The sequence below is a fragment of the Balaenoptera borealis genome, assembly GCF_965194805.1.
Source record: "Balaenoptera borealis genome assembly, chromosome: 15".
NCBI lineage: Eukaryota > Metazoa > Chordata > Mammalia > Artiodactyla > Balaenopteridae > Balaenoptera > Balaenoptera borealis.
Genome location: NC_138871.1, coordinates 31,865,881 through 31,893,638, shown reverse-complemented (window position 1 = coordinate 31,893,638; position 27,758 = coordinate 31,865,881). Strand labels below are relative to the sequence as shown.

At 38.5% G+C, this 27,758-nt stretch overlaps 2 protein-coding genes, 2 long non-coding RNA genes and 1 pseudogene across 20 annotated transcripts in view; 3 read left to right on the top strand and 2 right to left on the bottom strand.

Annotated features, from left to right (window-relative positions):
- The window catches only part of LOC309611627 (uncharacterized protein C2orf42 homolog), a 42,713-nt gene extending 26,139 nt beyond the window's left edge, over positions 1 to 16,574 (bottom strand). For 2 of the 9 annotated variants that reach the window (XM_082356367.1, XM_082356363.1), the window contains exon 1: positions 2,732 to 5,792. The gene's annotated coding sequence lies outside the window, so the exon portion shown is untranslated. The other 7 variants (XM_082356360.1, XM_082356362.1, XM_082356361.1 and 4 more) reach the window with 7 other exon arrangements.
- The window catches only part of LOC309611682, a 39,024-nt gene extending 12,723 nt beyond the window's left edge, over positions 1 to 26,301 (top strand). The window contains exon 2 of the long non-coding RNA XR_014234670.1: positions 20,566 to 26,301. This is a non-coding gene — a long non-coding RNA (uncharacterized lncRNA). The remainder of the gene's footprint in view (positions 1 to 20,565) is intronic.
- LOC309611685 overlaps positions 1 to 27,758 on the top strand; it is a 732,894-nt gene that overhangs the window by 40,277 nt on the left and 664,859 nt on the right. The window lies entirely within an intron of this gene.
- LOC309611669 (small ubiquitin-related modifier 1 pseudogene) lies at positions 124 to 2,374 on the top strand (annotated as a pseudogene). The gene has a single exon. The product of its transcript is annotated as a small ubiquitin-related modifier 1 pseudogene (transcript).
- The window catches only part of TIA1 (TIA1 cytotoxic granule associated RNA binding protein), a 29,455-nt gene continuing 26,583 nt past the window's right edge, over positions 24,887 to 27,758 (bottom strand). For 4 of the 8 annotated variants that reach the window (XM_082356394.1, XM_082356395.1, XM_082356393.1 and 1 more), the window contains one exon: positions 24,887 to 27,580. In XM_082356394.1, coding sequence (XP_082212520.1) covers positions 27,454 to 27,580 — 127 coding nt within the window. In that variant the 3' untranslated portion in view covers positions 24,887 to 27,453. Of the gene's footprint in view, positions 27,623 to 27,758 lie in introns of all 8 variants that reach the window. The other 4 variants (XM_082356389.1, XM_082356391.1, XM_082356387.1 and 1 more) reach the window with 1 other exon arrangement.

The window sequence follows — 27,758 nt, the reverse complement described above, 5'->3', positions numbered from 1 at the left end:
TAATTCAATTTTAAAATTACACTGATGATGATGATGTCATATTATTAAAGTGTAAAAACAGAACAACTTTGCTCATTAAGGGAGGAATTATTTGCCAGTTATAGTTTATTTTGTAAATAAATCATGTAGAGCCGTGGTGTTGTGCTGTGGGGAAGGGATTTGTAAACCCCAGAGCGAGGTTCTGCCTACCCGAGGCCACTGCTGTGCGGAGACCCTGGGGGAAACCACCGTCACCATGTCTGGCCAGGAGGCAAAACTTTCAACTGAGGACTTGGGGGATAAGAAGGAAGGAGAATATATTAAACTCAAAGTCATCGGACAGGATGGCAGTGAGATTCACTTCAAAGTGAAAATGACAACACATCTCAAGAAACTCAAAGAGTCATACTGTCAAAGACAGGGAGTTCCCATGAGTTCACTCAGGTTTCTCTTTGAAGGTCAGAGAATTGCTGATAATCACACTCCAAAAGAACTGGGAATGGAGGAAGAAGATGTGATTGAAGTTTATCAGGAACAAACAGGGGGTCGTTCAACAATTTAGATATTTTTATTTTTTTTCTTTTCCCTTAATCCTTTTTTATTTTTAAAAATAGTTCTTTTGTAATGTGGTGTTCAAAACAGAATTGAAAACTGGCACCCCATCTCTTTAGAGCATCTGGTAATTTGAATTCTAGTGCCCATTATTCATTATTGTTTGTTTTCATTGTGCTGATTTTTGGTGATCAAACCTCAGCCCCATTCATATTGCCCTCTCCTTTTTAAAAATTACGTGTGTGCACAGAGAGGCTGCCTTTTCCAGGATTGTGCATTTACAGGCTTGTGATAAATAAGATTGACTAATGCGAGTGTTCATAATGATTTTCCAATTGGCCCTGAAGTTCTAGCATGTGATCGCTTCACTCCTGGACTGTGACTTTCAGTGGGAGATGGAAGTTTTTCAGAGAACTGAACTGTGGAGAAAATGACCTTTCCTTAACTTGAAGCTACTTTTAAAATCTGAGGGTCTGGACCAAAAGAAAAGGAATATCAGATTGGAGTCAAGGTGACAGAGGTGGTGAAAATAATGACTAACTCCAAAGATGGCTTCACTGAAGAGAAAGCATTTTAAGATGAGAGAAAAATCTTGTCAGAAGATCCCAGAAAAGTTCTAATTTTCATTACCAGTTAAGTTATTCATGCAGAAGTGTATACAGCAGAACGCTGCTCTTTTTGACTTTATTTGTACTTTTTGGCCTGGGATATGGGTTTTCAATGGACATTGTACCAGCTTCATTAAAATAAACAAAATATTTGTAAAAAAATAATAATAATAAAAAAAAAAAATCATGTAAATCTATGATCTTTTCAAAAATGCAAATTGAAAAAAATGTTAAAAGACAAGAGTCATCTTACAAAATAACAGTGTAAAAGCAAACTAAAAAGCTAAAGACCCTTTTATGCCCCACTATTATCACTACCACTATCCCCACATGCCCCCCAAAATCCTCACTTTTCAAGAGTAAATACAGTTAACAGGCTGCCATATATCCATCAGATTATTTTCTTTATAAATGAATAAATACATATATGTACGGATGTGGGTTTTTGTTTTTAGAAAAATTGAATTATATTATACTCATTGTTCTGAAGTTTGCCTTCTTAACATTTTTCCACAGATTTCTTCCCATGTCAGCACAAATGGCTTTAACACCATCTTTAGCTGCTGAACAGTAATCTGTAGTGTGAATAGACCATAGTTGAACCAGCTCTACCAGTGGGTTTTTAGTTCTAGACAATGCTGCAATGAACATCCTAAACACTGACCTCAGTACATAGATGCAAATATTTCAGTAGAAAAGATTCTGAACATTGTTTTTAGTTTTCTTAATTTATTGGGTACAGAATAAGATTTTATTGGGAGAAAAAAGTTCTACTTCTAAAAATATTATCATCATTAAATATATCTTATTCATCCTATCTCACTTTCTATACTCAAATACATTCCAGGCAGATAGAACATTCAAATACAAAAGATGGAACTGCTAACGCAGTAGAATAAAAAAAGGAGAGAATATTTTTCTTAAAATATTTTTTAGGGGGCTTCCCTTGTGGCGCAGTGGTTGAGAATCTGCCTGCCGGTGCAGGGGACACGGGTTCGAGCCCTGGTCTGGGAAGATCCCACATGCCGCGGAGCAACTGGGCCTGTGAGCCACAACTACTGAGCCTGAGCGTCTGGAGCCTCTGCTCCGCAACAAGAGAGGCCGCGATAGTGAGAGGTCCGCGCACCGCGATGAAGAGTGGCCCCCACTCGCCGCAACTGGAGAAAGCCCTCGCACAGAAACGAAGACCCAACACAGCCAAAAATAAAAATAATAAATAAATAAGAAATAAAAAATTTAAAAAATATATATTTTTTAAGGATATCAGATTGAGGATGGCCTAAATGACACAAAACCCAGAATCCAGAAAATATTAAATATTAAATCCAGAAATGATTAATATTTTCCTATTTATTTCAGTGGTTTTTTTTTAAACTTCTTTATTGAGGTACATTTTACATACAATAAAATTCACCCATTTTAAGTGTACAATTCAATAATATTATAAAATTTATAGAGTTAGGTATTCATCACTACAATTAAGTTTTGGAACACTTCCATCACCCCAGAAAGATCCCTCTTGCCTTCTGGAGTCAATCACCATGCCCACCCTTACGCAATCACTTATCTACTTTCTGTCGCTATAGATTTACCTTTTCTGGACACTTCATATAGATGGAATCATACGATATGTGGCCTTTTATGTCTGCCTTCTTTCATTCAACATGATGTTTTCAAGGTGCGACCACATTGTAGCACATATCAGTACTGCATTCCTTTATATTGCTGAACAGTATTCCATTGTATGGTTATATCATTTTGTTTATCCATTTACCACCTTACAGATACTTGGATTGTTTCCACTTCAGGGCTATCACGAACACTGTCGAGAACATTAACATGCAAGTCTTTGTGTAGACAAATGTCTTCATTTCTCTTGGGTAGATACCTAGAATTAGAATTACTGGGTGGTAGGGTAAGTTTACGTATAAGTTTTTAAGAAACCGCCAAACTGTTTTCCAAAGTGATTGTGCCATTATACATTTGCACCAGCAACATATGAGGGTTCCTTTCTCCATTTCCTGGCCAACATGTGTTACTGTCTCCTTGGTTATAGCCATTTGATTATAGTGGGTGTGAAGTGGTATCTCACTTGGTTTTTATTGCATTTCCCTAATGAATAATGATGTTGGCAAAATTTCATGTGCTTACTTAGCCATATGTCTATCTCTTTGGGGAAATAACTATTCAAATATTTGGCCCATTTAAAAATTATGACTCATTATATTTGATTACCTAAAAATGAAATTTTTCTGCATGGAAAGAAGTACCTTAAACTAAGTCCAAAGATGAAAACAAACTAAGCAACAAAAGCAGTGCAAGACTTGTATGATGAAAATTACAAAACATAATTGAAAGAAATTAAAGACCTAAAAAATGGAAAGACATCTTTTCATGTTCATGAACCAGAAGACTTGATATTGTTAAGAGGCACTATTCCTCAAATTGATCTACAGATACAATGTAATGTATCCCTATCAAAATCCCAGATACCTTTTTTTGCAGAAATTGACAAGATGATCCTAAAATTCATAGGGAAATGCAAGGGACCTGGAAGAGCCAGAACAATCTTGAGAAAGAACAAAGTAGAAGGACTTACACTTCCTGATTGCAAAATTTACTACAAAGCAAATTAAGACAATGTGGACAGAGAAGGACAAATACTGTATTGCATCACTTATATGTAGAACCTAAAAAAGCCAAACTCATAGAAGCAGAATAGAATGGTAGTTGCCAGGGGACTAGGGGATTGGAGAAATGGGGAGATGTTAGTGACAGGGTACAAACTCTTCCAGTTATAAGATGAATAAGTTCTGGGGATCTAAAATACAGCATAGTTATTATAGTTAGCAGTACTGCATCATATACTTGAAAGTTGCTAAGAGTAGATCTTAAATGTTCTTACCACAAACAAGAAATGGTAATTATGTGATGTGATGGAGGCATTAGCTAATGCTATGGTGGTAATCATTTTGCAATATAAGTGTATCACACTTTAAACTTACACAATGTTATATGTCAATTACATCTCAAAAAAGCTGGAGAAAAAAAAGACATTGTGACTTAGACATACAGATATACAAATCAGTGAAAGAGAATTGAGAATTCAAAAGTGAACCCTCACATTTACGGTCAATTGATGTTCAACAAGGACGCCAAGATCATTTAAGGGAAAATGACAGTCCTATCAACAAATGGTGCTGGAACAACTGAATAGCCACCTGCAAAAAAATGAAGTTGGACCCCTGCCTCACACTGTATATAAAAATTAACAAAGTGGATCATAGACATCAATGTAAGAGCTAAAACTCTTAGGAAGAAACACAGGCATAAATCTTCGTGACTGGGACTTCCTTGGTGATCCAGTGGGGAGGACTCCACACTCCCGATGTGGGGGGCCTGGGTTCAATCCCTGGTTGGGGAACTAGATCCTGCATACATGCCACAACTGGGAGTTCGCATGCCACAACTAAAAACAGTGCCACAACTAAAAGATCCCGCATGCCAAAGTGAAGACCCTGCATGCCGTACCTGACACCCAGCGTAGCCAAAATAAATAAACAAATAAATAAATATTTTTTAAAAATACAAATAAATAAACAAATAAATCTTGTGACCTTGGATTAGGCAATGGTCTCTTAGATATAACACCAAAAGCATAAGTGACAAAAGAAAAAAAATGGAAAAATTGGTCTTCATCAAAATTAAAAACATTTGTGCTTCAAAGGACACATCAAGGAAGTGAAAAGATAGGGACTTCCCTGGTGGCACCGTGGTTAAGAATCTGCCTGCCAATGCAGGGGACGTGGGTTTGATCCCTGGTCTGGGAAGATCCCACATGCCATGGAACAACTAATCCCGTGCGCCGCAACTACTGAGAACAAGCACCACAACTACTGAAGCCCGCACACTCTAGGGCCCACATGCCGCAACTACCGAGCCTGTGTGCTGCAATTACTGAAGCCTGCGTGCCTAGAGCCTATGCTCCAAAACAAGAGAAGCGTCCGCAATGAGAAGCCTGTGCATTGACAACAAAGAGTAGCCCCCGCTCGCCACAACTAGAGAAAGACCGCACGCAGTAATGAAGACGTAAGGCAACCAAAAAATAAATAAAATTAAAAAAAAAAAAAGGAAACTGAAAAGATAACCTACAGAATGGGAGAAAATATTTGCAGTCATATATATGATAAGGGACTTATAAGTTAACAACAAAAAGACAAATAACCCAATTTAAAAATGGGCCAATGAGACTCCCCCTTGTGAGAGCACCAGATTCACAACTAACTGCTGAACAATCATCGACAGGAAGACACTGGAACTCACCAGAAAGGATACCCCACATCCAAAGACAAAGGAGAAGCCACAATGAGATGGCAGGAGGGGCACAATCACAGTAAAATCAAATCCTGTAACTGCTGGCTGGGCGACTCACAAACTGGAGAACACTTATACCACAGAAGTCCACCAACTGGAGTGAAGGTTCTCAGCCCCACGTCAGGGTTCCCAACCAGGGAGTCTGGCAACGGGAGGAGGAATTCCTAGAGAATCAGACTTTGAAGGCTAATGGGATTTGATTGCAGGACTTTGACAGGACTGGGAAAACAGAGACTCCACTCTTGGAGGGCACACACAAAGTAGTGTGAGCGTCAGGACCCATGGGAAGGAACAGTGACCCCATAGGAGACTGAACCAGACCTACCTGCTAGTGTTGGAGGGTCTCCTGCTGAGGTGGGAGGTGGCTGTGGCTCACCGTGAGGACAAGGACACTGGCGGCAGAAGTTCTGGGAAGTACTCCTTGGTGTGAGCCCTCCCAGAGTCCGCCATTAGCCCCACCAAAGAGCCCGGGTAGGCTCCAGTGTCGGGTCGCCTCAGGCCAAACAACCAACAGGGAGGGAACCCAGCCCCACCTATTAGCAGACAAGCGGATTAAAGTTTTACTGAGCTCTGTCCACCAGAGCAACACCCAGCTCTACCCACCACCAGTCCCTTCCATTAGGAAACTTGCACAAGCCTCTTAGATAGCTTCATCCAACAGAGGGCAGACAGTAGAAGCAAGAAGAACTACAATCCTGCAGCCTGTGGAACAAAACCCACATTCACAGAAAGATAGACAAGATGAAAAGGCAGAGGGCTATGTACCAGATGAAGGAACAAGACAAAACCCCAGAAAAACAGCTAATTGAAGTGGAGATAGGCAACCTTCAAGAAAAAGAATTCAGAATAATGATAGTGAAGATGATCCCGGACCTCGGAAAAAGAATGGACGCAAAGAACGAGAAGATGCAAGAAATGTTTAACAAAGACCTAGAAGAATTAAAGAACAAACACCAGAAGAATTAAAGAACAAACAAACAGAGATGAACAATACAATAACTGAAATGAAAAATACACTAGAAGGAATCAATAGCAGAATAACTGAGGCAGAAGAATGGATAAGTGACCTGGAAGACAGAATGGTGGAATTCACTGCCACGGAACAGAATAAAGAAAAAAGAATGCAAAGAAATGAAGACAGCCTAAGAGATCTCTGGGACAACATTAAACGCAACAACATTCGCATTATAGGGGTCCCAGAAGGAGAAGAGAGAGAGAAAGGACCTGAGAAAATATTTGAAGAGATTATAGTCGAAAATTTCCCTAACATGGGAAAGGAAATAGCCACCCAAGTCCAGGAAGTGCAGAGAGTACCAGGCAGGATAAATCCAAGGAGAAACAGGCCGAGACAAATAGTAATCAAACTGACAAAAATTAAAGACAAAGAAAAATTATTGAAAGCAACAAGGGAAAAACAACAAATAACATACAAGGGAACTCCCATATGGTTAACAGCTGATTTCTCAGCAGAAACTCTACAAGCCAGAAGGGAGTGGCATGATATATTTAAAGTGATGAAAGGGAAGAACCTACAACTAAGATTACTCTACCCGGCAAAGATCTCATTCAGATTCGACAGAGAAGCTAAGAGAATTCAGCACCACCAAACTAGCTCTACAACAAATGCTAAAGGAACTTCTCTAAGTGGGAAACACAAGAGAAGAAAAGGACCTACAAAAACAAACCCATAACAATTAAGAAAATGGTAATAGGAACATACATATCAATAATTACCTTAGGGCTTCCCTGGTGGTGCAGTGGTTGAGAATCTGCCTGCTAATGCAGGGGACACGGGATCGAGTCCTGGTCTGGGAAGATCCCACATGCCGTGGAGCAACTAGGCCTGTGAGCCACAACTACTAAGCCTGCGCGTCTGGAGCCTGTGCTCCGCAACAAGAGAGGCCGCGATAGTGAGAGGCCCGCGCACCGCGATGAAGAGTGGCCCCCGCTTGCCACAACTAGAGAAAGCCCTCACACAGAAACGAAGACCCAACACAGCCAAAAATAAATAAATAAATTTTAAAAAAAATAACAAATGTTCAAAAAAAAAATTACCTTTACCGTGAATGGATTAAATGCTCCAACCAAAAGACACAGGCTCGCTGAATGGATACAAAAACAAGACCCATATATATGCTGTCTACAAGAGACCCACTTCAGACCTAGGAACACATACAGACTGAAAGTGAGGGGATGGAAAAAGATATTCCATGCAAATGGAAATCAAAAGAAAGCTGGAGTAGCAATACTCATATCAGATAAAATAGACTTTAAAATAAAGAATGTTACAAGAGACAAGGAAGGACACTACATAATGATCAAGGGATCAATCCAAGAAGAAGATATAACAATTATAAATATATATTCACCCAACATAGGAGCACCTCAATATATAAGGCAACAGCTAACAGCTAAAAAGAGGAAATCGACAGTAACATAATAATAGTGGGGGACTTTAACACCTCACTTACACCAATGGACAGATCATCCAAACAGAAAATTAATAAAGAAACAGAAGCTTTAAATGACACAATAGACCAGATAGATTTATTTGATATCTATAGGACATTCCATCCAAAAACAGCAGATTACACTTTCTACTCAAGCGCGCACGGAACATTCTCCAGGATAGATCACATCTTGGGTCACAAATCAAGCCTCAGTAAATTTAAGAAAACTGAAATCATATCAAGCATCTTTTCTCACCACAACGTTATGAGATTAGAAATCAATTACAGGGAGAAAAACATGAAAAACATAAATACATGGAGGCTAAACAGTACATTCTAAATAACCAAGAGATCACCGAAGAAATCAAAGAGGAAATCAAGAAATACCTAGAGATAAATTACAACGAAAACACAAAGATCCAAAACCTATGACATGCAGTAAAAGCAGTTCTAAGAGGGAAGTTTATAGCAATACAAGCCTACCTCAAGAAACAAGAAAAATCTCAAATAAACAATCTAACCTTACACCTAAAGGAACTAGAGAAAGAAGAACAGACGAAACCCAAAGTTAGTGGAAGGAAAGAAATCATAAAGATCAGAGCAGAAATAAATGAAACAGAAACAAAGAAAACAATAGCAAAGATCAATAAAACTAAAAGCTGGTTTTTTGAGAAGATAAACAAAATTGATAAACCATTAGCCAGACTCATCAAGAAAAAGAGGGAGAGGACTCAAATCAATAAAATTAGAAATGAAAAAAGAGAAGTTACAACAGACACCGCAGAAATACAAAGCATCCTAAGAGACTACTACAAGCAACTCTATGCCAATAAAATGGACAACCTGGAAGAAATGGACAAATTCTTAGAAAGGTATAACCTTCCAAGACTGAACCAGGAAGAAATAGAAAATATGAACAGACCAATCACAAGTAACGAAATTGAAATTGTGATTAAAAATCTTCCAACAAACAACAGTCCAGGACAAGATGCCTTTGCAGGTGAATTTTATCAAACGTTTAGAGAAGAGCTAACACCCACCCTTCTCAAACTCTTCCGAAAAATTGCAGAGGAAGGAACACTCCCAGACTCATTCTATGAGGTCACCATCACCCTGATACCAAAACCAGACAAAGATACTACAAAAAAAGAAAATTACAGACCAATATCACTGATGAATATAGACGCAAAAATCCTCAACAAAATACTAGCAAACAGAATCCAACAGCACATTAAAAAGATCATACACCATGATCAAGTGGGGTTTATCCCAGGAATGCAAGGATCCTTCAATATACGCAAATCAATGTGATACATCATATTAACAAATTGAAGAATAAAAACCATATGATCATCTCAATAGATGCAGAAAAAGCTTTTGACAAAATTCAACACCCATTTATGATAAAAACTCTCTAGAAAGTGGGCACAGAGGGAACCTACCTCAACATTTTAAAGGCCATATATGACAAACCCACAGCAAACATCATTCTCAATGGTGAAAAACTGAAAGCATTTCCTCTAAGATGAGGAACAAGACAAGGATGTGCACTCTCGCCACTATTATTCAACATAGTTTTGGAAGTCCTAGCCATGGCAATCAGAGAAGAAAAAGAAATAAAAGGAATACAAATTGGAAAAGAAGAAGTAAAACTGTCACTGTTTGCAGATGACATGATACTATACATAGAGAATCCTAAAGATGCTACCAGAAAACTACTAGAGCTAATCAATGAATTTGGTAAAGTTGCAGGATACAAGATTAATGCACAGAAATCTCTTGCATTCCTATACACTAATGATGAAAAATCTGAAAGAGAAATTAAGGAAACACTCCCATTTACCATTGCAACAAAAAGAATAAAATACCTAGGAATAAACCTACCTAGGGAGACAAAAGACCTGTATGCAGAAAACTATAAGACACTGATGAAAGAAATTAAAGAGGATACAAACAGGTGGAGAGATATACCATGTTCTTGGATTGGAAGAATCAATATTGTGAAAATGACTATACTACCCAAAGCAATCTACAGATTCAATGCAATCCCTATCGAACTACCAATGGCATTTTTCACAGAACTAGAACAAAAAAATTTCACAATTTGTATGGAAGCACAAAAGACCCCAAATATTTGCAAATGAAGCAACTGACAAAGGATCAATCTCCAAAATATATAAACAGCTCATGCAGCTCAATATTATGAAAACAAACAACCCAATCCAAAAATGGGCAGAAGACCTAAATAGACATTTCTCCAAAGAAGACATACAGATGGCCAAGAAGCACATGAAAAGCTGCTCAACATCACTAATTATTAGAGAAATGCAAACCAAAACTGCAATGAGGTATTACCTCACACCAGTTAGAATGGGCATCATCAGAAAATCTACAAACCACAAATGTTGGAGAGGGTGTGGAGGAAAGGGAACCCTCTTGCACTGTTGATGGGAATGTAAATTGATACAGCCACTATGGAGAGCAGTATGGAGGTTCCTTAAAAAACTAAAAATAGAATTACCATATGACCCAGCAGTCCCACTACTGGGCATATACCCAGAGAAAACCATAATTCAAAAAGACACATGCACCCCAATGTTCATTGCAGCACTATTTACAATAGCCAGGTCATGGAAGCAACCTAAATGCCCAATGACAGATGAATGGATAAAGAAGATGTGGTACATATATATAATGGAATATCACTCACCCATAAAAAGGAATGAAATTGGGTCATTTGTAGAGACGTGGATGGATCCAGAGACTGTCATACAGAGTGAAGTAAGTCAGAAAGAGAAAAGCAAATATCGTATATTAACTCATATATGTGGAACCTAGAAAAATGGTACAGATGAACCAGTATGCAGGACAGAAATAGAGACACAGGTGCAGAGAACAAACTTATGGACACCAAGGGGGAAAAGTGGCAGGAGTGGTGGTGGTGGTGTGATGAATTGGGCGACTGGGATTTACATGTATACAGTAATATGTATAAAATGGATAACTAACAAGAACCTGCTGTATAATAAAATAAATAAAATTCAAAAAAATAAAAATGGGCCAATAATCTGAATGGATACGTCTCCAAAGAAGTTATACAGATAGCCAATAAACACATGAAAAGATGTTCAATATCACGTCATTAAGGAAATGCAAATCAAAATGTCAGTGAGATGCCACTTCACAGCCACTAAGATGACTAAAAAAAGATAGACAATAACAAGGGTATAGAAAAACTGGAACCTTCATACATTGTTGATGGTATTACAAAATGGTGCAGCCACTTTGGAAAATTGATCGTTCTTCAAAATGTGAGAGTTACCATATGACTCCCAAGAGAATCTATATCTGTATCTATATCTATCTATCTATATCTATATTTATATCTATATATGCCCAATGGAATTGAAAACATACAAAAATTTGTACTGGTGTTCACTGTAGTAGTATTCATAAAAGCCAGAAAGTAGAATCAATCCAAATGTCCATCAACTGATGAATGGGTAAACAAAATGTGATATATCCATACAATGAAATATTATTTGGCCATAAAAGGGAATGAAGTTCTGATACATGCTACAGCATGGATGAATGAGCCTTGATATATTAGGCGAAGTGAAAGAAGCCAGACATAAAAAGCCTTACATTCCATTTAAATGAAACATCTAGAATAAGCAAATGCACAGAGACAGAAAGGTTGCTAGGGTTGAAAGGGGGGACTGGGAGTGACTGCCATTGAGTGTGACGTTTCTTTCTGGGGTAATGAAAGGTTGCACTACTCTGTGAATATACTAAAATCGCTGAATTGTAACATTTTAAAAGGGTGAATTTTATGTTATGTGATTTATGTTTCAATAAATCTGTCATTAAAAATAAAGGGAAAATATTTGGAACACAAATAACAAAGGGTTAATTTCCTAAAATAAGAATTTTTACAAATCAATAAGAAAAAAGAAGCAAACCCACTAGAAAAAATGAGCAAAGGGTACAAAAAGACAGCTTATGAAAAAGAAAAAAAAATGATTTTTTTTGGCGGTGGGGCTTGTGAGATCTTACTTCCCCAACCAGGGATCGAACCCAGGCCCCCAGCAGTGGAAGAACTGAGTCCTAACCACTGGACTCCCAGGGAATTCCCGAAAAATGATTTTAAACGTCCAAAATTCAACCTTACAATAAGCAAGAGGCAAATTAAAACAAGACTTCAGCAAAGTGACAAAAAAGATAAATGTTATCACATGAAGATGTGGAGAAATAGGCACTGTACATTATTGTGGGAGTGTAAACTGCAATATCATCTTTAAAGGGATGTAAATAAAATAAACTTAAAACACACTTTGACTTAGGAATTCCACTTTTAAGATTTCACGAGTTCTAGTCTCACATGAACACAAAATATGTACAGGGGTACTCCATGCAAGGCTGTCCATAACTGCACAAGAACAGAAGCAGCCTAAGAGCTAACTAAATAAATCATGGTGTAACCATACAATATGCTACTATAGAGCCACTAAAACGAATCAGATTTATATGTATTGATAAGCAACAAATATCAAGATATACTGTGGAGTAAAAAAAGGTACAATACTTCGTGTATAATGTGATACTCTTGGTTTAAAAAAGAAAAAAGACAGGGGAGATACACACATACAGAATATGTTGCCTCAGAAGAAGTGACTGGGGACTTGAGAAATAGAAAGTGGGAAGGAGATACACATTTCACTGTCCCATACGATTTGAATTTTAAACTTGTACTAGTATCACTTATTACAGATTCTATATTGAAAGCATATATAAACAAGTAACACAATTTGTAAATGATAGGGATAGAGTAGGATTAGTTAGTTTAGAAATCCCACTAGGGGATTAAAGACAGAAAGGGAATTTTAAGGGAGTTTGGGAGACTGTTGTAAACTAATGACCACTCAAGAAAAGAATCCAGTAACCTAGCAACAATCTACACTATCTTGAAGGAAGACCAGGTGCATCCAAGCACCAGACATACTCAAGCCACAAATCCTGGTAGTTACAACACAAGACAATAGATATGGGGTCTGAATCTTGTTACATGAAGTCAGGGAGTTAATGATCCTTGAAGAGTAGCATTTCTGCATGTAGCCAAGACAGGAATATAGATGAAAGGGGAAAGAAACTAGGTGAGAGGGGACATTATACAAAAACTTGAGATGAATTACCATATTTTAGTATAAGTTACCACCTTTTTGCTAATATACATATGATTTAAATAGCGCCAAGGCAGTCCGGGTTAGACCAGATAGGGTCAAAGGAGGAACTGATGATGTAAGCCTTGACGTCTGCCCAAGACTGAGGAAGAAGGTGGTGTTCTCCCCTCCCCACTTTTTCTTTGATTATAAAAATATAGCCCTCTTTGTTCTCAGGGCTGTGCTCCCCTGCTGTCCAGCTCGTATCTCTCACAAGCCTCCTATGCTAATAAACTCACTCTTCACCTGCCACTTTGCCTCACGCTGAATTCTCTGAGCTTCAGTAAGTCCTGACACCAGGTGAGCAGTTTCAACTAAAAGACAGTGGGTTCGAGTCCCCTCCTAAGTCAGGGATTGTGGGTTCAATTCCCAATGTGAGGTGCAGGTGGGTTGGAGCCCCGGTCTGAGTTTTGGTTGGGTCCCACCCAAGAAGGAGTGCAGTTTCATAAAGAACCTGTATTTGAATCCTGCCTAAAAAAGGGTCTCCTCTCCCTGGCAAGTTTACTAAAACAGCCTCCTCAGATGGTGTAAACGGACTGGTGCTGGAAGAGCTACCCTACGAACACTACCTGTAGTGCTGTGTTTTCAGCCCCGTACTATTCGGCTGTAGAGCTATATACAGTTTGGTGAATGCTGTTTAAGGCTTGTGAAGCACAGTAAGTGAAGAGAACGATCACCATAAATAAAACATAAACTTGCTAACGTTTACTGAGTACAAGTAAGCTTTTCCCATGCATTTACTCATGTAATGCTCACCACGATCCTGTGAAGTAGGTATTATTTTATCTTAGAGATGAAGAAACTGGCTCAGAGAAAGTAGTGATTTGATTAATGTCCCTCAGCCAGCCTCTAGATAATCTAACGTGAGTTTGGAATCTGCCGGATTCCGTCAAACCACAAGTGAGAGGAAGGGGCAGGACTAGAAGCCAGGACTCTCAACTCCAGGTCCAGGGTGCTTCCATTGCCCCGCACTGCCTCCGCATAGTGGAGAAAGGCCTCCGGGGCCATGCGGACAAGACCCCTGTCATCCGGCCTGCGGGACCCACACCTCCCACCTAGCTTCCGGGATGCGGCCAGCCCCCGGACGCACCCACCCGGGGACCTGCTTCCCGGCATCCTCCCCGCGCGACCGCTCACTTCCGGTCCTAAGTAGGCCCAAGCAGAAGCATCACCTGGCCGGCACCCTGCTCTTGGGAAACGCTATCCGCCGGGATTCCCAGCTCTACGCCCTCGTCCCATCGCCGCCCCCGCCTTCTGTCAACACAGCCCCCTTACCTGCCCTGCGCCCCCCACCCCGCCGTCCCAGGCCCCCAGCTGATAACCGCCCTCACCTCCTCTCTCTTCGCCTGCCACGGCCTTTTACAAACGCGGCCAAACTGTTCGCTGTAACGACAGTCGTTATTGGTCAGAGCCGCCCACGCGCGGCGAGAGCCCGCCCACCTCAGCTCGCGTTGTCTGACGGGAGTTGTAGTTTCCTCCTCCGGGAGGCGGCTGACAATTGTTGGGGAGTCCGGTGGTGGAATGTGCGCCTACCTCGCGGCTGTACTACTTAGGTTCTTTGCTGTGGAAAGAGTGCTTCTGGCCAACCCTGCTGGTACTGGAAGGCACAGACAACTCTAGGGCTGGTCATGACTGTTTCAGGCCTGAGTGAGTCCTATTTCTGAGTAGAATTGCATTGGTCATTGATGCAAAAATCGCCTTAGATTTTCTACACTATTAGCAGATGCCGGCTGCGATTTAGTGTTTTGTCAAGGGGGTCTTGTCCACCAAAGTATTCGCTGTTTCTATCACTTGTGTGTTTGCATCAAGTTATCTTTTTCTCCCTTAATTATATTCTGACATATTACTTGAACGTTTTCCCATATAAGGCGTTGGAATTGGGTTCTGGTATGACCTAGTTTTGGTCCTTGGAATCGCACAGAATAAATCTAATAAATAAATCTAATCAAATAAATAAATTTGTGCTCCTGAGTACAAATGTGTTAAGGGTGAGGCCTGTGTGTGTTGGAAAACTCTGGAATGAGATTTCCTGCACCTTTAGCCTTCATCCTGCTACTTATTAGTGGTGGCACTGTGGGCTGGTCGCCTGAGAACTGTCAACGGAAATAATAAAAATATTTAAAATAAAAATGTGAGAGCTGTGAGTTTCAGTTTTATTCAGGGACTTACTTAGGACTATAGTCAGGGAGACAACCTCTCAGTTAGCTTTGAGGAAGTGATCTGAAGAGGTATGGCGAGAGGTGAGTACATCTGTGATTTTGCAGAAGGGGTATGTGCACTCAAGCACACAGCTTGGTAGAAGATTGCTGCTGGTCACAAGGCACAGATAATGATTTCAGTGTTTTTCTAAGTATGGGAAGATGCAAGAAATTGGGTTCATAAAATCTCCCGAAAATATCTGTATGAAGTCCTATTCTGCCAGTTTTCCCAGAGCATGGAGTGCCCCATTTCTGATCTCCACCCTGAACTCCTTTCAGGGTGTATTGAAGGTCAGTGACTGCAGTGGCTAATGACTTAATCCTTGTTGGGCCAGAAGGTGAGTGACATTCTTTAGCTGGCAGAACCGTAGTCTTCTCAACTGTTAATAAGAGAAGTGGTCCCTTTCATGATTAATGTTTGCTATGTTGTTTCTGAAACTGGAGGTAGGGGGAGAAGGGCACATTTTTTTCCAGGAAATTTTTCCAATTTTGTCTTTCCACTTCAATTATAAGGTTTTAAATGATCATCAGTATATCCTGTATCATCTAGATGATCACCTAATAATACTGTGGGGTTTCAATGCCTGGTTATGTTTATGATTGTATTAGTACCAAGTGATTATCTAAAGCAGTTGTTCTCAACTGGGAGCACTGCTACACATCTAGTAGATGACATGGAAGATCCTGCAATGCACAGGACAGCCCTTACAACAAAGAATTATCTAGACCAAAATGTCAGTAGTGCCACAATTGAGAGACCCTGTTGTAAAGAGAGAGTGTTTAAATTTTTTTCAATGGAATTGCCCAAATGTGTCCTAAGAGATCTGTGGGTTTTCAGCTGAGACACATTATCTGTTCCAGTCAGAAAGGGAGCTATCAAGCAACCCCATTCTTTTTTTTTTTTATAAATTTATTTATTTATTTATATATTTATGGCGGTGTTGGGTCTTCGTTTCTGTGCGAGGGCTTTCTCTAGTTGCGGCAAGCGGGGGCCACTCTTCATCGCGGTGCGCGGGCCTCTCACTATCGTGGCCTCTCTTGTTGTGGAGCACAGGCTCCAGACGCGCAGGCTCAGTAGTTGTGGCTCACAGGCCCAGTTGCTCCGCGGCATGTGGGATCTTCCCAGACCAGGGCTCGAACCCGTGTCCCCTGCATTGGCAGGCGGATTCTCAACCACTGCACCACCAGGGAAGCCCAGCAACCCCATTCTAAAAGAGGTTTCTTTCTTCCAAGCCAGACACTCAGGGTTCTTCCATTCCTTCTTCAAAGAAGGGCCTTTGAAGAAACATTGCCATCATCGAAGTCCTTTCTGAGCCCTCTTCTCATAAGTAGGATTCTCAGAATTGCACAACATTCTCAAGTTATGGTCCATTTTGGTATGTTAATTTTCAGTATGTTAATATTTACCCAGTCACTTTACTTAATTCTCTCATTTTTTTTTTTTTTTATATAGACTATTTTTTTAAAGTTTATTTTTGTCTGCGTCGGGTCTTAGTTGCAGCGCACAGGCTCTCTAGTGGCGCACAGGCTCCAGAGTGCGCGGGCTCTGTAGTTTGTGGCGTGCGGGCTCAGTTGCCCTGTGGCATGTGGGATCTTAGTTCCCCAACCAGGGATCAAACCCACATCCCCTGCATTGGAAGGCAGATTCTTAACCACTGGACCACCAGGGAAGTCCCTGCCCATTAATTTCTAACCTTTCTTTTCTAATATAAGCATTTAAGGGTATACATGATTTTCAAAGTGCCATTTTACTTGCATTCCACAAATTTTGATATACAGTATTTTTATTTTCTTTAAATTTTAAATAATTTTAAATTTTCACTATGGCATCTTCTTTGACTCATAAGTTATTTATACATGTGTTTTTGTACTTGATTTCTAACCTAACTTCTTTATGGTCAGAAAACATGATAAGCTACTTTTTTTTATCTCATAGAAACTCTGCTTTATTTATTTATTTGTTAATAGATGAATAATAGCTTCTGATATTTAAAGGCATTTCCAATAAAAAGAATCTGTGTGGTATTTGCACATTAGAACAAATATTCACAGTTCTTTGATTTTTGCCAATTGGCAATAATTATTCGTCAACTTCCCTTACCCTTCTAACTCCTGTGACCTTTTAAAACCAATATTTTCTTAAGTATTCCATGTGTGCTTGAGAACAGATGTGTATATATTTTCTTTGCTATTAATTTGGCTACATCAGCTTCATTTAGGGTTTCCTGGTATATATCTTTCTGCATACTTTTGTTTTAGATGTTGCTTCTAAGCAGTGCATCTAGATTTTAAAAATCCAATTAAACAATCTCTTTTATTAGTTTATTACATTTATTATGCTTGTTAATCCATTTGGAATTATTTCTACCATCTAATTTTATTTCTACCATCTACCACCTAAGATTGGTTTGTCTGGCTTTCTCTATGTTTCTTTTCTTTTTCTGCCTTCTTTTGGATTTCTTTTGTTACCTCCTCTTTTTGGAAGTTATATGCTCTATTTTTATTATTTTAGTGACAATCCTTTACATTTTAACTCGAGGCCAAAGCTAATACATTTTTCTGCTATTCTCCTGAAAAAACTACAGTGATCTTAGAACACTTTAATCACCTCCTGTCATATATATTATTATTATCCAGTATTTTATTTTAGTTCTCCCTTAGAAGAAGGCACTATTATTGTTGCTTTAGATTAAACTACATATGTATAAATTTCTTCGCTTACCATTTCTCTTTGCAGCTCAGACGTTTGTTTTGGGATTTTTTTCTCCCTGAAATATATGCTTTAGAAGTTCATTTAGTATTGGATTTATTGTCGGCAAATTCTCTTGGCTTTTCTTTTTCTATTTCATCCTCATTCTTGTATGATTGCTTTAGGTTGTTGTTTCTTTCAGCACATTGAAGATACCCCTCTGAATTCTGGCCTATCGTCTTGCTGTTGAAACATTTGATGTCAATCTAATTGTCGTATCATTGTAGTAGTCTTCTTTTTTCTCCCCCTCTCTGCTGCTTTTAAAATCTCTCTGTCTTTGATAATCTGCAATTTGACTATATATGTAAGCATGGACTTCATTTTATTTATCCTTCTTGGGATTCATTGTGGATCTTGAGTCTGAGAGTTCCTACCCTTCAATAATTCTGGAAAATTCTCAGCCATATCTCTTCGAATATTTCCCATCCCAAATTGTTTTCTCTCTTTATGGAACTGCAGTTTAAATATATTTTAGATTTCCCATTCTATTCTCCATGCTCTCTTCATATTTTCTACCTCTTTGTCTCTGCACTGTTGTACTGTTCCAATTCAGATTTCTTCAGCTGTATCTAATTTGGTTTTGTCAGTCCATTGAATTTTTAATTTTAGCTTTTGTGTTTTTAATTTCTAGAGGTTCTATTAGTTTCTTTAAAAATTCTGCCTAATCATTCAATAGTCACTTCTTCCTTGCTCATATTTTTACTGCATCTTTTATTTCTAAAGACATATGAAATATAGTTATTACATATTCAACATGTGATTATTATAATGTCTAAAAGTCCTTGGAGGTCAAATGGACAAAGGACACAGACAGGTCACAGAAAAGAAACACAAACAGCCAACTATCATGGGAACAAATCACTAACTTTACTTACAATCAGGGAAATAAAAGAGATCATTTTACATGCATCAGATTGGCAAAAATAAAAGCTTAATAACAATCAGCATTAGTAAAAGTAGGGGGGCAAACGAGTGCTTTCGGACATTATTGGTTGGAGTGTAAAATGGTACAGATTTTAAGAGCTGTACCGTTATAAAGAGCTGTACATTATAATGTACCAATATAATTTGACAACATATATCATACAATTTTTACAATTTACATTCTTTAATCCATCATTCAATTCTGAGTATCCTAGAGAAACAGTACACACATGCACACAAACGCATTCTTTAACTGTTCCGATTTTCTATATAAAACGGAGGTGAATGTTTTTTGTTGTGTATTTCCGAATGAGTGAAGAGTGGGGTTGTTTTTTTGGTGGTCATTCACTTATCTTTGTGATTTATTCATAGTTTATTGTATTGAGATTTTTAAAAATTATTGCTTTCTTAAACCCATCTCCTCTTTCCTCTCTCCTTCCGTCTATAGCCCACTGAATCGGGAAGGCAGTCTGCACTAGTTAACTATCCCCCACCTCCCACTCCTTAACCCAATACAGTCCACATTTTGCTCCTACTACTTCACTGAAAATGCTCATTTTTAAAGTCACCAATTACTTCCTCATTGCTAAATCCAGTGACTTTTTTTCACAACTTGTATTTTTCCCCTCTGCCATATTTGACTCTTGGCTACTCCTTGAATGTTTTCCTTCTTGATTTCTGCAACATCATGGACCCTCAGTATTTCTCCCACCTGTCAGGCAGCTCTTCCTCATTCTCCTTTGCAAGCTTCTCTGTCTCTGCCCCCTTCAATACTGATAGACCTAAGAGTTCTGTCCTCAGTCCTCACTCTAGTGTCTCTCTGGGTGATTGCCACTCCATGGGTTGAACTACCACCTAAATGCTGATGACTCCCATCTCTATGTCAGCCTGGATCTCCCTTCCAAATTCCATATCATTACCTACTGGCTATTTCTACCTGAATGTCACACATGTCCAAGCGCCACATTTTGAAAGGCAGACCTCATTAGCTTTCATCTTCTGCCCTCTAACTAGCATCTATCCTTACTCACCCTCACAAACTGCTCTTCTTCCTTTTCCTACCCCAGTAACTAGCCCCAACCATCCATCTAATTGCTCATGCCAGGAACCTGGAAGACATCTTGATTAAAAACAAATTAGATCAATGGCTCCCTAGGACCTTTAAGATAAAAAAAAAGTTCAAATTACTTGGCATGGCATAAAGAATTGGCCCTGGTTTGGTCCTTTAGTTTTAGCTCTTATCACCTCATACCCAGTACTCTAGCTGGTAGTACTATCAGCACATGGTAGAAATCCATTTGGTTAAAACAAGATTGAGATAATTAAATTAATTGATTGATTTACTACCTACTGGGTATATACAGCACTGAACAGTCACCAGCTTTTAGTGGGCAACACAGGTTTTAAAGATATAATCGCACAAATACATAATTTAAAATGATGACAAATGCTATAAAGGAAAAGTAAACATAAGATGGCTTGAGAGGCTACTGATTTAGATTGTGGGTAAAGAAAGGAAGGCATTTCAGAGGAAGGGACATTCAAGTGGAGAGCTGAAGACAAAGAGCAGACAAAAGGCATTCACATGGCAGGGCTCTGCAATGGGAGTCTTGGTCCCCAATCCACCCTTCTTGGCCTTGCTTTGTGAAACATTTCTTCTTTGCCAGTTGGCTCAATGTTAGGCTTTGTCAATAGAGGGCACTGGGGAAACATGGCAAGGTGATAGTGACAGGAAGGCACATTCCTTATGGGTTCTGGTTCTATCTTTTTATTCAGTGTGCAAGCCAATGGATCAGTGTACAGAAGACCCAGTGGCCCTCCCGTCAGTGGTTCTCTGGACCTGCCCCGGCTGCACCCTCAGGCCACACTTTCCTTACCTGCAGCTGTTTCCATGGCAGCTTTGGCTGCAACCCTCTCGAGGACTGACAGATAAAATACAGGACACCCAGTTAAACTTGGATTTCAGTTAAACAACAAGTAACTTTTAGTATGTTTCTTGCAGTATTTGCGATTGTGCTTTCACTTGCTGAATCTGGCAACCCTAGCTCCCCCACCTGGTGGACCATTTCTAAAGACTATCTCCAGCCCACCCACCTCTGGCCAATGGTAGGCAGCTTCTAAGGACCAGCTCTGGCCCACGCCCTCTGGCATGTTTGTTCACTAGGCGGCACGTTCCTATGATAATCAAGCCCACTTTGAAGAGGTGAGAAACTCAGTGCTCTCTTAAACCCTTCGTTTCTGCATTGTCCACTCTGTCCATAAATAGTAGCTACTTTTTTTTGCACCTGCAATTTCTGGATCCCTTTTAGTAGTTAACCATTTTTTACTATTTAACAACTATTCACATTAAAATCTCCCTTTTCAAATTTTAGTGTTGGCTTCTGTCTCCTGACTGGACCTTAACTGATATAAAGTGTTTACTTATTCAGGAAACTGAAAGATGACCATGGAGCGGAAGGGCTTATGGGAGACTGGAGAATGGCTTGCTGTGAAGTTGGGTAAGCACAGACTGCACTTTAGAAGGCTCTGCAGGCCACATTAAAGATGTTAGATTACTGCTAAATACAATTTGAAACAAAGACTTTCAAGCAGGGGAGTGTCATGATCAGATTTACATCTGTTAAAAGATTCCTTTGGTCTTCTGATTCTGGTAGAAATGTTAGCAGCCTGGTTCTGGATCTTTCCACTTCTCCTGGAAACCACAGGGTGCGACAAGGAAAACATATGACCAATTGACTCCCACAAACAGTATCTTAAGTGAAACTAGGGATGCAAAGAAAAGTTATGCATTCCACATTGAGTGGAAGTGTGGTACTGGATGGGAGGCCAACTGAGTGCCATGGGGGAAGGACAGGGAGTGAGGAGGGGGCTGGTGGTGGCAGATCTCAGAAATCACTCGCAAATATTCACTCTGAGAAGAGAGCCAAACCCTGAGTGGAGCCTGCTGTGGGGAGGACTGAACAAGCATATGAGTGTGGGAGAGGCAGGGAGGGAAGGTGTGTGAAGTGCCTAAGGGGTGCAGAGGTGATGTCTTTCAGAAAGCAAGTCAGGGGATCTCCTTGAAGACAGGAGTTAGGTCCCTTAATGTAGCAGATGAAGGAACCAAGGGAGCTCAGAGCTGGCACAGAACTTCTGAACAAGATCACATCCCAGAGAAGACCCATGGCTACACTTTTAAGGAGACAATTCATTGTAGCCACAGAGGGAGGTGAGAAACTTCAACAAGGTCTTTCCCCTTCATCCTCCTGCTGGTACTTGGTCTAGGAAAAACCAACTGTTTCAAATATGAACAAATAGAAATAAGCACAGCATTTGTACCAAGATACTGTAATTAAAAATAAGACAGCAAAACTTACCTAGAGTTTCCCTGGAGAAGACTCACAGGAAAAATGTTCCCACAAAGCAGTTGAAAATAATATAGACATTCCAATATGAATTTTAAAAATCTAATGAAGTAAGTGCAGCTAAGAAAAACAAGAATTCAGGGAAGAGACATCCCTGAAGTCAAACAAAAATTGGTGGAATTTAGAAAACAGAAAAAAAATTTATTTTCAGAAATGAAGATTACATTAAAAGGAACACAAGTGAGTCTGGATACCACAGGAAGCATATTAAGGAACGGAGATTAGAAATGAAAAAAGCAAACAAAAAGATAAAAATAATTAAGAACAAATGATAGAAACCGATGTCAGGCAGAGGAAATCCAACACACAATTGGAATTGCCAAAGAAAACCAAAGCAGTGGAATAGTATTGATACAAATATTTGTGAATATAATTCAGGAAAACATGAAATATTACCTTGATGCATGTACTTGGCTCAGGGAATGTTTCCTTTCTTATAGAATGCTTTCCCTGACAGTTGTCTCTTTCCATTTGCCTGATTTTCTTCCAGTATTTAGTCTTTTCACATGCTCCATAGTTCCATAAAACATCTCACAACACACAGGCTGGCGTCTCAGATAACCTTAAGTCTAGCCCTCTGACCATCAGTCTGGATTGGCTGCCAGGTCGCTTCACAGCTGCAATCCTGGGACTTCCCGTTATCTCACTCGTGTTTGATCCTGTTTCTAGACGCTACATCATATTTTTTCTTTGATTTACTCTTATTTTGATGGAGTTTATCCAGTAACTGAGAATCAGTGAACAAGAAGAAAATCTTTTGAGAACTTGCACGTCTAAAAATGTCTTTATTCTATTGTCACCGAAGACATAATTCATTCAAACTTTTGAAGACAGCACCCCATTGATCCCTAGGTTCCAATGTTGCCATTGAGTATTTTCCTCGATCCTTTTTCTATCTGGTAAATTTTTGAATATTCTCTTTATAGGTCTGGCATCCTAAAATTTCATAATGGTATGGCTTCGTATGGGTCTTTTATATTTATTGTGCAAATTCAACATTAGCTTTTTTTTTTAACCTTGAAACTCAAAATTTCATCAGGGAAATTTTCCTTTATTTAATAAATTCTACCCAATCCTCTATTTTGTTTTCTTCCTGGAACTCCTACTGATTTAATATTAAACCTCCTGAATTGATCCATATTTATTTTTTTCCCTATACTTTTGATTTGTCATAGAACATCTCATCTTTTAATACTCTCACTGAGTTTATTCATATTCTAATTTCTTGTTGTGACATTTTATTAGTATTCTGTTCTAATTTCTTGAGTACAGTATCTCATTTGAGGATATGATAGCTGTTGAAGTTTTCTGATTCTTGAGAGTTGCTTTTATTTAGCTCTACCTTTTACAATCAAAGTTTTTCTCAATTTCTGGTGATCTTTGGCTGTCTTTATTTATAAGTGAAGCACTAAAAACCTGTTTGGAAGGTTTGTGTACGTGGGCAGGGCTTACTGATTGGTACGCTCCACTGTAAGGGGACTCTTGGCCAGTTACTATTTGGAGGGGACCCTCAAATGTCAGCATCTGTCTTTTCACTCAAGAGTTGCTTAGTTTTTCCACAGTAGGAGCCTCCAAATCTTGCCTGGTGTGTGTGTGGCTGTTGGTTTTCTAGAGCTGAACACAAATAAGGAGCTAGGGATCTCATTTATCTAGTATATAAAACTGCTTAATAACTATTTTCTGCACAGCCTCTCACCCGAGCTTATTAACCCTGAGTCAGAAATCTACTTTTCCCTTTCTTAGGTGAATTACTATCAGAATAACTTCAGCCTTCAACTTTAGAGACCATTAGCGTAAAGTCCTATTCAACTCAGAAACATTCACATACATTTTATCAAGGCTCTTAAATTAAAATTTGTTGTTTTGGAGGTATGTTCTTCAAGTTCTAAATAGTCAAAATGCAGTGACTGGAAAAAACGTAACAACCCCCTACAAAAAGATTTTGTTTTTAGAAATCATCACTCTTTCATTGAAAGGGTTTGTTCTTTATTTCCTACAAACACATTTTATTTTTCCAATTCAACTGTAACCTCAAGAGCACCCTGTAGCTCTTGGTAAACTTAACTCTCTTTGTGTATGCAAACTAGTCCTTATCAACTGCCTTCTCAAAAGTAATAGAACTCTAATACATACAAAAGGAAGCTGAGTAAGCACAGGGACAAAACAGGAGAAGAATAAAACTAGAATGTGAATCTCATTTTCAACAGGGAGAGAATATTAACAAGGAAAATGAGATCCTGATTTCATAGTGAGTTAAATCTACAGCAATTCTTTGTGGTATCAAACAGTAACCCAATGCAAACCATGGTTTCTGAAATAAGATTAAAAAGAAATCTAACAAATACCTGAGTGAATATAACAATATGACTAGACCAAAAAGAAAAAAAAATCTCTCACACACAATAATCACTGCAAGAAGATCCCAAAGGTTATAGAAAACATAAAGGAACTTTAATATCCAAACAGTCAGGGCAAAGAATACTGGATTAATGACCCATTAAGTGTGAACCACTTTAGGTTCTTTACAGTACCAGATGTATTTTAAAGTAAAATCTGAATGCTTATTGCAGAGAATGAATCCATTTAAAAAACTTTAATTTCCTTACCTGATACTAATCCCAGTATGATTTTTAGACTGTAAATTTTTAAAATGATTTAACACTGAGAGTAAGATTTAAAGCAAAGTTAGCAATGTTCCTGAATTGCAAATTTGTTCAGTAGTAATAAGCCTTTGAGTAATGCTACTTTCTTCTCAAAAAGTAGTCAATGTACATTTTAGAATTGTGCAATAAGAAAATATTGGCTAATAAAAAGTGTTATTTCTTGAGATAGTCAAGATGAAAGAAAAACTATACTTTTACTTGGATTATTTATGCCCAAATAATTTACCCTGCAATCCACAGATGTATAGGACATAAAATACTTTTGAATAAGAGAAAAGTGAGGGTCCTAAAATAGGAACATAAACCAGAAGAATCTAAAAACAGCATCCTGTTATTTTATTTTTTGAGTATTTAAGCTGCTTTTGGTTGCATGCCCTGATCTGTAGGAGGTTAATTAACAAGGAAATAAAATTTCCAAGTGTTTAAAAAATTTACTCATCTTCCATAAAGCAAGTTTTAATGTATCAACACTTAGAAAATACACAGTGACTTGATGAAGCACCAGTACAACTGCATAGAGCTGAGCTCCAGAGAACTGTACATTTACGAGCTGTCTTTCCTGGGCTCTGGCCTACAGGAGTACTGGCTTAGAGGCCAGCTTCGAGTCATCTGCTCCTACCTGGAGGATACAGGCCACGAAACTCTTAGGGTTCCATGGGCCTCTTCCGTTCCTAAATAAAACACCAGGAGCTCTCTGGTCTTAAAAACAACCAAGCATCCAAATATGTATACTGGGGACCCTTCCCCTTTGTGAGTCAAAGGAGAGGAGAGTTTGTGACTTTCGCTGAAAACAAAACAAAACAAAATCTCCCACAATTCTTCTAAGAGACTGAAATGTACTAGAAATTTCAAAACTAGAACAATGCCATCAAAGATTAAACCTCTTAATGCTCGGAGCCACCCCAAAATAATAAAATTGGGAACTCCAGGAAAACAGGTACCAAAAGAATCAAAGTAATGATTGCACTGAGGATTCTCCTCTTTGAAGGCTGTTTAAGGAGGTAGGATTTCACGGTTTTTTGTTTGTTTATCTTTTGGCCTCTGAACATTTAAAAAATGCTTTGCCCGGCTGGTCATTCAGGCTAATTTTGGAGTTCACAAGAAACTCCAAGCCTGACATAAGGATATTCTACAGTTTCACAGCTATCATTTGTACATATTAAAATCAAGTTGATTTACTCTTTTTGAGTAAATATAACTAGAATATGGCAAATTAATATATTTCTTTACATAAAACTTTGTGTCTCAAAGTTCTTGAAAAACAAGAGCAGATGACTTTGTATTCAAAGACTACCAAAGTGTGTATTTGATATTCACATGCAAACAAAACCTTATAAATCTCCTGTCAACTCTGCATGATGCCTTTAAGGAGGAAATGACATACAAAGTTTGCTAACTGTGCAAAATATTAAATTGCTAAAACATTTTACATAATGAAATGATACATGTAAATGTAGAAGTTGACACATGAAATTAACATGGGTTCATAAGAACTTATCACATTTCAGAGATTTTCTTTCGTAACAAGTTTTTGTTTTTATATTTCCTGGTACACAGCAAAGTTTATCACAGAAGATAAAAACCCTTTTAAACAAATTCAACAGGGAATTCTTGAGGCACCTTCTCATATAAAACACAAGATGAATGCAATTATCAATCCATCTGAGAAAAGTTTTCAATCTAAAGATCATTTTTTTCCATTTAAGTATACTTTATAGAACTTTAATAAGGCAAGACAAATTTGTGAAAAAAATGTAGATACAAAAATGATGTAAACTAATAACTTATATTTAAAAACCCCAAAGGGAAAACAGTGGAGATGGGACAGCTCAAACAATGCCTATTTCAAAAAAAACCTAAAATAGAATTGTGCATAAGCTGAAGATTACAAAGAACTTCTAGACTCTGCACAGTTTTGGTTTTCCTTTTTTCTTTTTTTTTTTTACATCTTTATATTACATGTTTTAAATCATATCAGGAATGCAAACTAGAACTGCACACTACTTCAGTGGAAAAAAGTTCAACATTGTGCAATTTTCTGCCTCAATTTTAAAAAAGTGGCAGCAATCCCTGCATTTGTATTTGAAACAAGGATTTGAGAAACTTTATCAAAAAAGGTAATGAAGGCAAAAATTGGCAGACATCCAGCATATTGTTTCTTTTTAAAACAATGCGGATGGTAAGTAATTTCATGATTAAAAAATGAATCTTTTAAATAAATACATTGTATCTGACATTTGCACTGACTGATTTGATAAATCTTTAAGTAAACAACGGCTTTACTACACTCCCTGTAGCCTTAAGCCACTGGCTTTAGATTCTGGAGTCCTTTTTCACTGGGTTTCATACCCTGCAACTCGATACCCTGCAGGCTGATTAGGCATCATGCTGCCATTCTGTCCTGGAGGCGGCTGCACTCCATAATTTGGTCCCATCCACGGTGCAGAAGACTGTGTCTGACTGGTGGAGAACGTGAAAGAAGCAGAGGGGAGGGGAAATCCACTGGTTAAAATAAAATGTAATGCCAAGAATAAATAACACATACGTGGGAAATATCCTTTTTCTTAAGCCCAAATATAAGAATAATTGTTATGCCAGAGAAAGCAAAGGCAAAAGGTTTTTTCTTTTAAAAACAAGC